The sequence below is a fragment of the Vidua macroura genome, chromosome 6, assembly GCF_024509145.1.
Source record: "Vidua macroura isolate BioBank_ID:100142 chromosome 6, ASM2450914v1, whole genome shotgun sequence".
NCBI classification, from domain to species: Eukaryota; Metazoa; Chordata; class Aves; order Passeriformes; family Viduidae; genus Vidua; species Vidua macroura.
The window spans coordinates 36,277,805-36,292,059 of record NC_071576.1 but is presented as its reverse complement, the minus strand read 5'-3'; the positions used below and the strand labels follow the sequence as shown (position 1 = coordinate 36,292,059).

The 14,255-nt window shown below is 36.0% G+C and overlaps 1 protein-coding gene across 3 annotated transcripts in view; it reads right to left on the bottom strand.

The window, feature by feature from the left end:
• The window catches only part of TTBK2 (tau tubulin kinase 2), an 82,238-nt gene that overhangs the window by 22,618 nt on the left and 45,365 nt on the right, over positions 1-14,255 (bottom strand). For all 3 annotated transcript variants that reach the window (XM_053979729.1, XM_053979731.1, XM_053979730.1), the window contains exons 7-13: positions 11,427-11,492; positions 10,769-10,861; positions 9,687-9,812; positions 6,675-6,832; positions 5,455-5,671; positions 3,843-4,054; positions 2,102-2,702 (exon numbers count right to left, since the gene is read on the bottom strand). In XM_053979729.1, coding sequence (XP_053835704.1) covers positions 2,102-2,702; positions 3,843-4,054; positions 5,455-5,671; positions 6,675-6,832; positions 9,687-9,812; positions 10,769-10,861; positions 11,427-11,492 — 1,473 coding nt within the window. The remainder of the gene's footprint in view (positions 1-2,101; positions 2,703-3,842; positions 4,055-5,454; positions 5,672-6,674; positions 6,833-9,686; positions 9,813-10,768; positions 10,862-11,426; positions 11,493-14,255) is intronic.

The window sequence follows — 14,255 nt, the reverse complement described above, 5'->3', positions numbered from 1 at the left end:
CCGGTTGGATATGAGCCAGCAATGTGCCTTGGTGGCCAAGAAGGCCAATGGCATCCTGGTCTGCATTAGGAATTGTGTGACCAGCAGGAGCAGGGAGGTCATTCTTCCCCTGTACTCGGCGCTGGCGAGACCACATCTTGAGTACTGTGTCCAGTTCTGGGCCCCTCAGTTTAGGAAGGACATTGAGATACTTGAGCGTGTCCAGAGGAGGGCAACGAGGCTGGTGAGGGGCTTGGAACACAAGCCCTATGAGGAACGTTTGAAGGAGCTGGGGTTGTTTAGCCTGGAGAAGAGGAGACTTAGAGGTGACCTTATTGCTCTCTACAACTTCCTGAAGGGAGGCTGTAGACAGGTGGGGGTCGGTCTCTTCCACCTGGCAGCAACTGACAGAATAAGGGGACACAGTCTCAATCTACGTCAGGGAAGGTACAGGTTAGATATTAGGAAAAAAAATTTTCACTGAAAGAATAATAAAGCACTGGAATAGTCTTCCCAGGGAGGTGGTGGTGGAGTCACCATCTCTGGATGTGTTTAAAAAAAGACTGGACATGGCACTTGGTGCTATAGTCTAGTTGAGGTGTTAAGGCATAGGTTGGACTCAATGATCTTAGAGGTCTCTTCCAACCTCATTATTCTGTGATTCTGTGATTATATTTGTACCACCTCTACTTTTAGTTTAAAGTAAAACAGCTATTTCCCCCACATTTGTATAAAGTGTACAGTTGTATAGTGCATTTGCATAGAAAATTACAAGCTGTTTTAAATGGCTTTTGAAATAAAGACACTTGATAATTAGTATTTTTACAGGACCAAGTGCTGCTTTTTCTTGTTTGTTTTGCTAAAACTGACCTTAAAATATAAAAACCAAACAACTTAAAATTTTAAAATAATTTTTCACCTTTAAAGGTTTCTAACCATCAAAAATTCTTTCATGCAACTAATATTTCAAACTAAATCTCAAAAATCTGTTGTTTAACACAGTTCTGTATTTTCTATTATATAAAACATATGAAAGATATGATCTTGCCTTTACATGAGAACCTAGGCATAATTGAAATTTTACTGTGCTGCTATAGTTAATTACATTGAGTAGTTCATTTACACTGTAAAGGATATTCCACACCTGATAATAAATGACTAGTTGGTGACAAGTTTCTTTTTCTAATGAGCTGGCAGTAACTTTCACAAAAAGTGGTGATACAAGAAAAAAAATATAGCCAGTTTTCTTGGCTCAACGGAACTTGAAAGAATTGACCTTTAGATCATAGATGCCACAATATCTACTTTAAAAGGGGGAGAAATAAAACTATGAGGTGATTCCGAATCACTTAACCATTAATATCACTTACACTTTAAGTAAAGGCAAAGAAGTCCCTTGTTTAGAAACAGTGACAGGAGAAAAAAGTAAATGTTCAAAAACTGTGCAACAGAGAATTCTTCAGAAAAGACAGAAAAAGAAAAACAAGGATATGCAACGAAAGCAAAGCAAACTGTCTTAGTGAAAAATACAGGGGTAAAGTAGGAGTTGCAGAAGTATTTTAGAAGTGAAAAGCATCAACACTTTATAAAAGGCAACGAGTTGTTTGTATAGGTACCATTATAAATTTCTGAAGTAACAGGAAGAAACAAAGTGAATTCCAGAAGCAAACACTGCAGGAATTATAGTGAGAGGTGAGAGCAAGTAACTGTTTCTTTAATTTCAGCCACTTATATTTTTCCTGGAACATATGAAACACCGTAGCACAGTATTTTACATATTCAACTGTAATTTTATGTTTATGTATGGCAAATATAATAAATATGTGTTCACATGTGTGTGTCTCACTGATTAGGAGCTGCACAAGGAGCTTCTTTAGATAAACAGATATGTAGATAGATAACTCTTTGTTAAAGGTGGGCAGTTTTGTGGATCATACCTGCAGAACAATTAGCACTTCCAAGGGTGACTGTAAACAGCTGTGTAACAGAATATGGAAGATCAGTCTTCAAGAATCAAGTCCCATACCTGCTGAAACTAGGAATTTCTGCTACACTGCTGTATTTTAGTCACCACCTTTACCATTTCCTCTTACAATTCTGAATGAAACAGAGGTTTTCTTACCGGAGTGAGTGCTCCTTCTGCTTGAGCTTCCATAGGACTTGTAGGGGTGGCTGCAAGAAGCTGTCCTGCAGCTCCAGACAGAAGTTCCAATTTATCTGTAAGCTGTTCAGATGCAGCAGGATGACATTCCATGTCTAGAACAAACTCCACCCCTGAAGTTTGGTTCTTGGCATGGACATTGTTTCCTGCCCAACCGCCCTCTCTGGACTGCTCTTCTGGAAGGGGCTCCTCTAGAACTTGTAGTACCTCTGGCTCTTCATCTGAGGGACTTCCAGTCATTTTGTGCCCTAAAGCCTCATTTGTCCTGAAGTCCTTCAAGTCCTGTTCCTTATCTATTATCACCCATTCCTTAGAATCAACCTCCTGCCTGCAGGAGCTTAGGTTAACAGCTACAAATCCATTGCTCATAACACCATCAGCATGGTCAGGAGAATTAGCTGACACAGGCTTTGAAGCATCTGGAAGATACTCTTCGTCATAGTGCCAAACATGGTCCGTGCGGGCAGTCACAGGAGCAGGAACAGATGTTTTCTGAGAAAGAGGAGGAACAGCAGCAACAGGAGTCTCTGCCACTTTCAAGTCTTTCTGCTTCTTCTCCAAACTTAGAGAAAAGAAGTTAATATCTGAATTAGTTAAGAATTAATTAAATAATGCAAGTTATATTTAAGTGTTCTCAGAAGAAGAAAATTAGATTTATATAAAAATTTGTTGTCATATTCTAGAACAGCCTGCAATGGTTCAAAGATCCACAATTTGAGACAAATAAGTATGATGTCAAGTAAAAATGGGTGGATGGTCTTAGAAATATACACATCTTTAATTTCAGTTGTAATGTATCAGATTGTATTGTAAATATAATTACCAGAAGGGAGAATTGTGAGAGAAAAAAACTCAATAGTGAGGTTACCACAGATGTCCACTGTACTTAATTTGTTACAAAGCAGAAACTCAAAGAGGAACAGAAGAAACAGATGTCTCCCACAGCAGTGATTATACATTTTCAAGAAGAATGTTATTTATTGCTTTGATTGATTCCTTACTTATGCTTTGCAGAATTTGCTTCATCAACCAAATTCAAATTCCTAGCTCCCCTATGAATCACCCCAGCTCTCTTCTACTGTCCCCACTCAGCCTCTGCCTTTCAGTCAAATTTCACTGTCCCTCTCCCCTTATTCTTTCTAGACACAGGCAAACTGAATCAATTTCCATAGATCTTTCTCTTCTCTACCTTCAAACTCCAATTCACTGTCTTCCACCAAGATTTTTTTATATTGGTGCAACACCTTTGGGCATAACTAAGTCTGCTGCATGCAGGTGGATTTCTAACTTCTTCACTCCACTTCCTGTAAACTTCCATTCTCATGTTATATAGCCTAATCTCAAGTTGCCTCTATTGAGCACCTGATGTCAACCTTCTCATTCAGGATGACTTGTACTGACTGTCAAGAGTATGCCACTGAAGAAAGTTAATAAATACTAGGGTTACAACCACTAGGTCTTGGATTACTAAAGTCCCAGGTATGGAAGTCCAGTTCAACTGTATTCTAGCAGTAATCATTTTCTAAAGTAGCTGCCAAGCAGTGAAATCAATTAATTGAGCAATATTATTAAAAATACTTTGCTGTAACTTGCATAAGCATACTCAACAGCTCCATTCCTGCTCTTCACACAGCATAGATAACAGTATCCCAATCACACACCCTTAAAAGATCCTAGCAAAATGAAAACACAGTTTCTTTACCAGGTCTCAAGAAACTTATCAGTGTCGGGCTTAGACTCCAACGTCATACGCTTCTCCAGTTCAAAGCTGTGAATGGAACGTAACTTTCGCACCAGTGGAACATCTCTGTCTAACTGGGTGGTCTCTGAGCGAACTCGAATTGGAGAACCAAGACTTGGGGCATTTAGCATTCCATTCCCTGGTCCGTGGCTGTTTTCTTCCTCTGTGGCAGCCTGTGCAAAATGTAAAGTAAAAAATTAACTTACTAGGAGTGGCAGAACAAGACAAAGACAAGGTACTACATGGTAAAGACCCTCCAAGTTTTCAGAATGTGAAAAGCCAATTTGTATTTGGAATGATCCTTAACTTCATGCCATAGTTAAGGTAGTTTAGATATGCTCTTCAGCACACACCTACAGCAGACAAAATACTGGCAATATACTGGTTCTGGGTAAGTCTGAGAACAGAAGTATCAAAGACCCAGTAATACAGATACATTTACTCTGACACTTCACACCCATCTCTGAAATTTTCTTTAATAATAGTCTGAAACCTTGCATTTGGTAGCATCTTTGGTCTGCTTTACAGTCAAGTGCTCTTATTAAAGAGAAGTTAGGTTCCAGGCTGTCTTTTTGATTCCCTAGAGTATATAACACTGTTATACACTAAATCTACTAAATACTTCTGTGACTTTATGTTTTAACTAACTGCATTCTACCTTAATAATGACTGAACATGATTTAGAATAATAACTGAATATGATTTAGAGCTGGGAAATCATGATCATCCTTAGTTTCTACAAGTGTAACAGAAAGTGCCTTTGAATTAGAAAAATCTCCTTTCTCTCTGTTTGGTAAAAATAAACAAACAAACAAATAAGCACATTTGAAAACAGGCACCATGCCTTGGTCTTTCACACAATACATTTTTTTTTTCCTAGCAAATAATGAGTAACAGCTTCAAAACTAGACAGCCCTCCTAGATAAAGAACATTTTAGTACCAGATCTGTTTTCATGTTAGAAACACTGTTATATCAAGAAAGAGGCAACAACTGTCCAACTACGAAATACTGTGACTGTGAATACGGAAGACAGGAACCAATTCTCAGAGACCACTTTTGAAAATAAAGCAGTATTCTCTTCTAAAGACCAGCCAATGAACCTCTGAATCAGTACAAAGGTATTATATCTTATGGAGACAAAACCAAGTGAATTAAATGGATACTGCCATCACACTGATGATTTGTCAACTGGAGAACATTAAAATCTTCTTTTGCACATTCAGTATCTAGCTTCTACACGTGCAAGATGCAGGAAAATTGCTTTGATTTCACTCAGTGAGCAAGAATGAAAATCATGTCTGAAGAAAATAAATATGAGTAAACTACAAAGAGTCTCAAATTATCAGCAAGCTATTAATCATAAAGACCTGATAAAGTGACACAAGGCCCAAAAGCCTGTCTGCTTTTTTCAGTATATAAAATGTGTTATCTCTATCATAAATCATTTTCTTAGATCATTCTGGCTAATCAGTATCAGTACAACTGCCTTATTAATTATAGCTTATGCGCACTACAAGAACATGAAGCTGTTCAAAGATGGTCTTCACAATGCAGATTTGAAAGTACCTTACCTTACAGATCCCCAGTTTTATTTTGTTTCTGTTTGCATCCATTTCTTCCCAAACATCTTTTTCCTGAGGACGCTGATGTCCAGGGGATCCAGGTAATTTCTCTGGTGATACACCAACAGGAATAACATTCTCTCCATCACTGAGCTGTTCATCAGGGAATACTTCATCTGTATTTTCCCGCAGCAAATCTCCTGGGATAGGAGTGGCATTGGCAATTCTATAAAAGTAGTTTAAAAATAAAATCAGAAAAGTAAAAATTGTTATACTCTCATTTCATACTTCTCAATTTACAGAATTGAGTAATTACAGTAATTTCATAGTTTTCAAGTTACAGAAATTATTTTCTATTTTAAAAGAAAGAAACAAACAAAAACTCACAAAGAAAATCACATTTCTGCAGAAAAATAAATCTTGGAAATTATTTAATATAACATCTCCAGCTTCCCGGCTTTCACAATTTAATTAATTTAGGTACATAACAAAATATGTAAATTTTAAAAACCCTATCACATAAAAGCTGTTTTTTGAATGTTTTTGAAGCCACTTCTGAGAAAATTTGCTAGAGATTATGTCCAGGCTCAACTTCTCTCCTGATTTTTCTCTATGTATTCTTCTATCCAAAAAAATTAATGACACCCATAAACACTTCTTACATTCATCCATAAACACCTCTCATATTCTTCAGTCCCCTGAGATGAGTAGGGGTATTATTAAACATCACATCTTGTCAAATTTACTTCATTACAGAATGTCTCATATAACATATTAAATATTATTTCAAACACAACTAAAATCTACTTCCAAATTTCTTATAAAGATCCAGTCATTTTTCAAACTTATAAAGGAAATTGCAGCTAGAATTTTATTACAAGCTTACAGAAAACAATGGGTTTATTTCCAGGCAGTTAAATTTCCAGGCTCTTAAACTCAGGACACATTATTTAGTTTCACAAAATACGATTTAGCAAAGGATGGATGAGCAAATTTACATGCAATTTCCTGGAGTACTATTTTTATTGCTGTAATTTTAGGACTGCAGTGCCGATTTTTCAGGACAGTATAAACTGGAACCCTAAAAACGGAAATACTTCAAATGCTCCCAAACCTCCCTTCCTCTGTGCATTCAAAATCCTGCAGAAAAAACCTAAATTATCGAGATAATTTCCCTTTGGTAGGAAGCCCCCCTGTGGCTGCCATCGAAGAGACCACACCGTGCATACCCAATTGCAGCCGGCGTAAGGCGAGTGTGCAACTGAGGGGTGGTTGAAGTTGTGGTTGTTGTCAGAGAGCCATCAGTTCCACTCTTCTCCCAGTCAAAAGGGTCGCTTTCAACAACCCCAAACGTTTTCATGCTGTTGTCAAACACAGACATAAGAAGCTAAAAATAAAGAAAAAAGATAATAAACTTCATTTTTGTCTAAGAGACCAAACAATTAATAAATATCCTCCTGTAATACTGAAAACAACATTTTAAAAAGTTTTTTATATGAAACACCTCTCATTTTTCAAGATTTTGAGGCCAAGATATATAAAATTCCATTTTATTAAAACAGAAAAAAAATCCACCCACATCTGTGTTTTTATAAGGCATGAGGCAAAGACACACCACAGACTTTTGTAAAAGACAAATACACACAGAGAACCATAACTACATTGCTGCAGAACACCATACAATGACTCTCTAGCAGAGGAAGAGAAAATAATACATTTGGTAACACTATGAAACCAAGGAAATGAATGAGATGTAGGAAAGGATACTGATCTGCTAATTCATACATTTCTGTAATAAGAAATGTACATCATTTACTTCATATAAAGCTGAGATTTATACTATGTAAATGTCTAAGTATTCAATCCTCATTTTATGCTATGAAAAAGTCATTAGAAAATTTGTGTCCATGACAGAGAAAAAAATGGCATCACCTTCCTCTCTCTGTGAAATAAGCTTTGTCTCATTCTAGTCGCTGATGGTAAGGTTGTGTTCATGTCATTCTCTTACTCTGTAACATTCCTAATTTTTTTTTTCCCCTAGAAGCTAAAAATCTGGGGTTTTTTCCAATCCAGGATGCTGAAAATTTTTCCACACTCTCCTTTGGCATACCCTTTGGTAACTTAAAATAGATGGGAAGTTTGGATCATTTCTCTTGTATAGAGTGGTCTCACCCATGTAATTTTTTACTCTCAAGAACCTTCTGTGTGCCACCTGTCCCAGTCATTTCTGTAAGCCTACTGAAGAGCACAAAGCCATAGTTCACTCTGTCACTCTGTACTGTGTTTAATTCTTCTCTTCCTCTAAACATTAAGCAGTGTCTCTGAAGTAATTTTTAAGGTCATTCTCCTTTAAATCTTTTCAGCAATTTCTGCTATAAGGCAAATACAAACTCAAATGCTCAATGATATCAGGAGGCTGAGGCAATGTATGCACAAACACCTGAAAAAAATAAACATCTGATATTGCCAAATCAAACATGGCTTCTTGGCCTAGGTGATGAACTTTTTAGACTGCAAACTCTTCAAAGCAGGGATATACATACATTCTTGTTTAGTGCCCACCCATAAATACAAAGAAAATAATAGGTAGGAATAACACCACTGCCAACACAAGTTAAGAGAGACCAGAGTTTAAAAGAGCATTCCCACTGCTCTAAATAAACCACCCTGCTCTGGTCTAAAGCACATGAGCAAGCCTGTGTTGTAAGGCTCAGGCTGCAGCCACACAACTGCAAATGTTCCATGAGTAGCCACAGGACTGTAAATTACTGGGCTTTCTCTATCATGGAAAAACTCTGTCCTGGTATTGTGTTAATTGCTGAGTGAATGTGCTGTGTTAGACACAAATAGACCACAGAAAAGGATTTGCAAAAATGTGACTGTCTATATGCTGCAATGTAAAATGTATTTACCAGTCTATAATCAAGGTTTTCCTATGCAACATCAAAATTTCTGCAATAGTACTTTTTACCTTAGGAAAAAGAAATCTGATACATCTTTATAACCAGGCATACAAAACATTGAAAACTTTTTCCTCACTTAATTGCAAACTATAGGACAAATTTCATGGAAATTTACAATGGAGATGAGGAAAAGAGAAATCAAAGTATTTATTTTTCAGGAATACTGAACATTTTTTGTATTTGTAATAAGTTTTTTTAACATTCAAATTTGTTCACAAAAATTGATTTATTTGCTTTGCAAATGTGCAGAATCATATACCAGTATATTTAGAGAAATCCACTTATAACAGGAAATCAATTATTCCTTGAGATTTTCAGCTCTTATTTCAATTCTTATATATCTTGATTTCTTTGTTAATGTTACCAAGCAAAGTAGAGGAGTTGCTCTTATTGAAGTCACAATTCCAGAATTAGCCAGATTTATTTATTCAATTGAAGCAATTACACTTGAACACCAACAGAAACTCATTCCTTCTGATCTCGCTGATTTAGGGAGTTGAACAAAGGCACAGAGGCAGACAGGTCCTGCAAGTGGGAAGCAGGAATGCATGTTTCTGGGAGCCAGAAGGAAGGCACACAGGGACAGCTTGCCAGTTTGATCAGTACAACTCCTCAGAAGTGTGAGGCTGAAAAAACTCAAGTCTCTCCCTCCCTGCTTTTCCTGAGCACTCCTCCGCTACTTCCCACAAACTGGGAAAAAGTTCTGCATTGATTTATTGTTTAATCCTAGGTCAACAGTGAGTGAGTTAAGACACGTTCTACAGCATATCCTCTCGGGACATACGACCTTACCACTGAGCAGAGGCTGTCCATTTCAGCAGGCAATGCTCACTTAAACAAAGGAAAATGACTGGTCTTCTGTACACAATACCTCAGTTTTGAAAACACACGAGTGTGTGTTGTGCTCTAGCGGTAGGTGCTGAATTCCAGACTCTGGAAAACTGCCAGAATGACAATCCCTGAGAGGATTAATTTACGGAGCACGTACTAGAAGCTGTGATAGTAGGATAGCTCCCAGTCCTAACAGAATACTGACTGAAAAACAGGTGTCAATTGTTTTTAGAAACTTAACAGCCTTACACTTCCCAAATGGAAAAAAATAACATGTTTGAACCACAGAGTTTCTGTGGCACTAAATGGTCATTAAATTAACTTTGTGGTGGCACAAACCCTAATAACTACCAAGATTACACAACGAAATCAAAGTAAATTGAAGATGAAACAGAATAAAACTCTCTTCTTTATAAAACAGAAAGACAAAATAGTACAAGTGTTTACCTGGTAATCAGGCTTTGTGAAATAATCCAAATTAGAAATGTGATCCAGAAAGATGTTGAATTCTTGGGGAAGATGTTTCAACATTAGTCTGTGTTCATACCTTTCTTTAATGGAGCCCACTTGCTCCTAGGAGTAAGTAACACAACAAACATTGGCACATCTTCATTCTCTTTTACAACACACATTCTCTGTTACAACCATTCAATACACTATTAGCCACTACATTTCACTAAGTGGTAGTGAGAAAGGCCATTCTACACCAGATAGTAAGACAGGAGATTCTGGTTTTGGCCTCAGTACACTTGCAAAATAATGTACAAACTTCAAATTCAATATGAAAAGCCATTTACTACTGTGTTTGTGTTGCTTGTGTTTGAATACTGACTGATATGAAGAACTGTCACTAAACGCTCCAACCCTTTTGAATAGTATGTTTTAAAGATTTAAAAATCTTTTTGCATCATGTCAAGTTCGGTCACTTTTTGGTCTACATTCAGTCATGTAAGATGCATAAATCAAAACCAGAAAGGAGATGCCACCTATACACCACACTGTCATCTATCAATATATAAACCACATCAGAAAGCAATCTGGTTTTAGTATGATGTCAAAAGAAGTTGCAAGAAGTAATAACAGGCTGATTATATATTGTTTCTTTGCATACTTCACCTATGACATATGACTAAAGGCATTACTGCATATTGCCCAATCCACTTTTGTTCTCCAGCAAATAAGAAATACCTATTTCACAAATAATCAAAACAGATCAGACATTTTAAGTGTGTGATAGCTGAAATAAAGTACTCAAGTGATAACAGGAATAATGAAGTAAGTGCCAAATATACACTTCTGCCCTTTACAATAATTTCAGTCTAGAAGTAAAACCTCCTTTCTTCCTAGAACACTTAGTAAAATTTAATTGCTTTTTATACCATGACACTACTCACAAGAACTAACACTAGAAAACACTGTAAAATGTAACGTCAAAATTAATTAATGATTCTAAGAGGACTCTATCACAGCATTTCCCTGGAATCCAGAAGTAAACCTCCTTCGTGCTCTGGTTTCACCTCTAGCTTTACCTTATCTTTTATTTTTCTCCAAGGAAGCTGCCCAACCACAAATTCCACCAACATGTAGAAGAGAGACCAGAGGTCATCATGCCGGCCCATTTCCTGTAAAAGGAAATATTATTCCAAAGCATATTACAAATACCTAACAAATGGGAAGATAAGTTCTTTACTGCTTGAAACTTAAGTTATTATATAAAATTTAATATAATCTATGCTACAGAACAAGTTAATTAAATCCAGTGGCTATTTTAAGGAGAAATATACAAGTAAATTTCCACAGAAGACAGAGAGAAATACAATAAAAGTTGAAGTGTGTTAAAGTAACATTGCAAATCTCTGTTCATTCAGATTTCTTTAGAGTATGATGTTAAGACAACATACTGGGCATTATGTACCTCATAAAACTCAGAAGCTTCACTTTTTTAACTTATTAACTTGCAATACAATTGATCACCAAAGATAAGTATTAGAATCTGTGTTATTTGTACAAGAACTTTTTTATCCTCAACTACTGTAAATTACATTATCCTTTCACAAAATACATATCTAATAATTTCTACATAATAAATGCACAGATAAGAATACAAAAAAAGGAAATTAACAGTAACTGTGTTACTGACTGCTCCCAGCTGCACGAGATAGTTTGGATCCAGATTGTGATACTCACTCTGTTTCTATGAGCGTTGATGGATGCGTATCGTACCGTTCCTCGAAAACCAGCAACGGCTCGTGGCTGTCAAAGAACAGGAAAGAGACTCATTGTCAGAAATAAACCCTCTGACTACTGAACTTGGCAGCTACAAAGTGAGTACAGAGCGACAACATATCTTGTTTGAGATTTTATTTCAGTTTACTGTGCTTCTACAAGTTCTCAGTAGACATTCAATGGGCACTAACTGGCTGACCAATAAATAGCAAAGGCTGCACCAGAGACACCAATTTAAAATATTTCTTTCTTTTGCAGTTTCTGAAAACCACCATTTCTTCCCTGATACTCTAGATATCTTGTGATTGTAAGTCAATTGATGTTTCATAATCAGAGAATGTATTTTCCCATCCTTCTTTTATTCAAATAAAAGTATTACAGAAAGAATTATATAATTGATGACAGTCATAATTAGTAGATATTTAATTTTTTTTTAACTCAAACTGTGATATTATTACTTTGCCTAAGAGAGATATCCAATCCATGCTACTCCCTTAACTAATCATTATATATAGACAAAACCACCAGGACTATTAAATTTGCTTTCTTTTATGCAGTCTTATCTTCCCAACAAATAGTTCTTTTTGTTTCCTCTAACAATGAACATAAGAAGCTTGAATTATCTACCTCACCTCTGACTTGTACTTAGAGAGGTACTGGTGATCTGTATGCTCTCCCAAGACTCATGACAATTCTTAGGATTTTTTAAAACATTTGCACAATATATGGAAAAGTCTGGTTTGATATACATACAAAGATAATCACAATATATAATTGATATCTTAAGATAAAACACTTCCATCTCTCTCTACCTATATAAATATATATACACATATACACACATATATATGTGTGTAATTTTTTCTTATCCACCAACAGATGCTATACAGAGGTATAATTTAAATAAATCAGGAGCTGCCATTACTGTCAATAAATCTAATGACTGAATCCAGCAGGATTATGCAACAACATATTTAAAAAAGGATTCAACAGCCTGTAAAATCAGTCTGCTAGAATAGCACAATGAGAGCTGAACTAGTGTTAGGTAAGGCAGAGAATATTTTCTAGGCTGTTCTTAACATGAAGAGGAACTCAGATGATATTCCATAGATTTTAGACTTTGCACATCATCATATAGTTTAAATGGTTCTCAGAACACATTTCATGTTCTAAGCAGGACAGACTCAACTGTCTGCCTTATCTTTAATTTTATATCACAATCCATACTGAACATTACCCCTGAAACATAACACTGTAGTTGCAGAAATTTCACAGAACCATGTAATTAGAAAAATAATAGCTCAAAATGCTTTAGAACTGCTAAATTTTAGGAGAAGAATTGTTTTTAAAAAGCACTTAAATCTCCTTAGTAGTTCTGCAGGTTGGTGGTAAATCATCCAACTAAGAGTAATATAGGATCACTGCCAAGACAATGAAAATACAGATAAATTTCAAAAAATATGTAGTTTAATGAATAGTATTTTCTCAGGAGGGCACTGAGAGCTTAACTTTAAAACAGTTGCAAATACAAATTCCATAAATCTCAAGAGCATACAGTTTCAGAAGATAAAACCTAATGTTTGCTCTTTTGCCTCTGGCATGAATGTTAAAAAGGAAGGACTATATTCCGTTTTACTTAGTTAAATATTTCTGTTCTTCTGAGAATAATGGCAAATATGAAACCTAGGATGAAATGCCACTTTCATTTCTAGCATCACAACTGAAACTTCTACTTGATAACTAAAACAGAAATGCTTTGGTTGCTAGACAAAGCAAGAGAAAAAGACTAAGGAGCGTCGTATAACTGAATTATCCCATTCAGTTTACAAAAACTAAAAATCTGACCTATTCCACTTCTGTCCTGGGGAAGAAATGTCCTTATGAGGAAATTCATTGTGTACCAATTCAAATGCTTTTGAATGTTAAAGTCACAGCCATCCTTATCTGCCCTAACATGATTTCAATTATCTGAGAATCACCTTGATGGGAAGGAAAAAAAAAAAAAAAAAAGGAAGAAAAAAAAGAAAGAAGAATGAATATTGTTTCTATCTATGAGCTTATCACTAAGTAAATTCTGAATTCTTTATTCCAGCAAGGACATCTAAAGCCTTTCACTGTCTTTTGCCTTAAAGTATAGTTTCTATAATTGGAAGTAAAAGCATATGTCACTCTGTTGTATTCCAAGATGCAATAAAATACCTTTTAGCAATGCAGCTGGTCACTATTCAATAGCAGTATAACAATGCCACACAATAATAATAAAATAATTCTACCATGTCTCTCTTGACATGAATGATGCTCTGTAGGTCAAATCAAGTTTTCCCAATTCAGAAAAGAACTTACAAACTTCTGAGCATTTGCATAACTTCTGAAACTGTTTCAGAACTTTTCATGCATCTCACAACATCTCATGTTGTGAAGAAAAAATCCTAAATCCAAAGAAAAAGCCAAAGAAAAATCCTAAATCCTTCAAATTTAAGTTTAAAAAAATAATTTTGAAGATACATGCAGATGAATTAAGTAGATCCAGAGACTACAATGAATTTTTCTACTTTTAAAGGTACTTTTTAAATGTAACATCAGGGTTTTTTGGAGGTGTCGCTGCCCTGCCTTGGCAATGTCTCAGATAATCTGCATGCAGGAAATTGGCAGTTCCTAGCAAAGTGAACTATTTCCACCAAGCACACAGCTTTCAGACTCCTGCGAGACACTATGCTTACAAACCCAAGAATGTTGCTTTTGTGGAGTGGCTGTGGAAGAGGCAAATCACTCTCCTTAGCACAGTTCAGT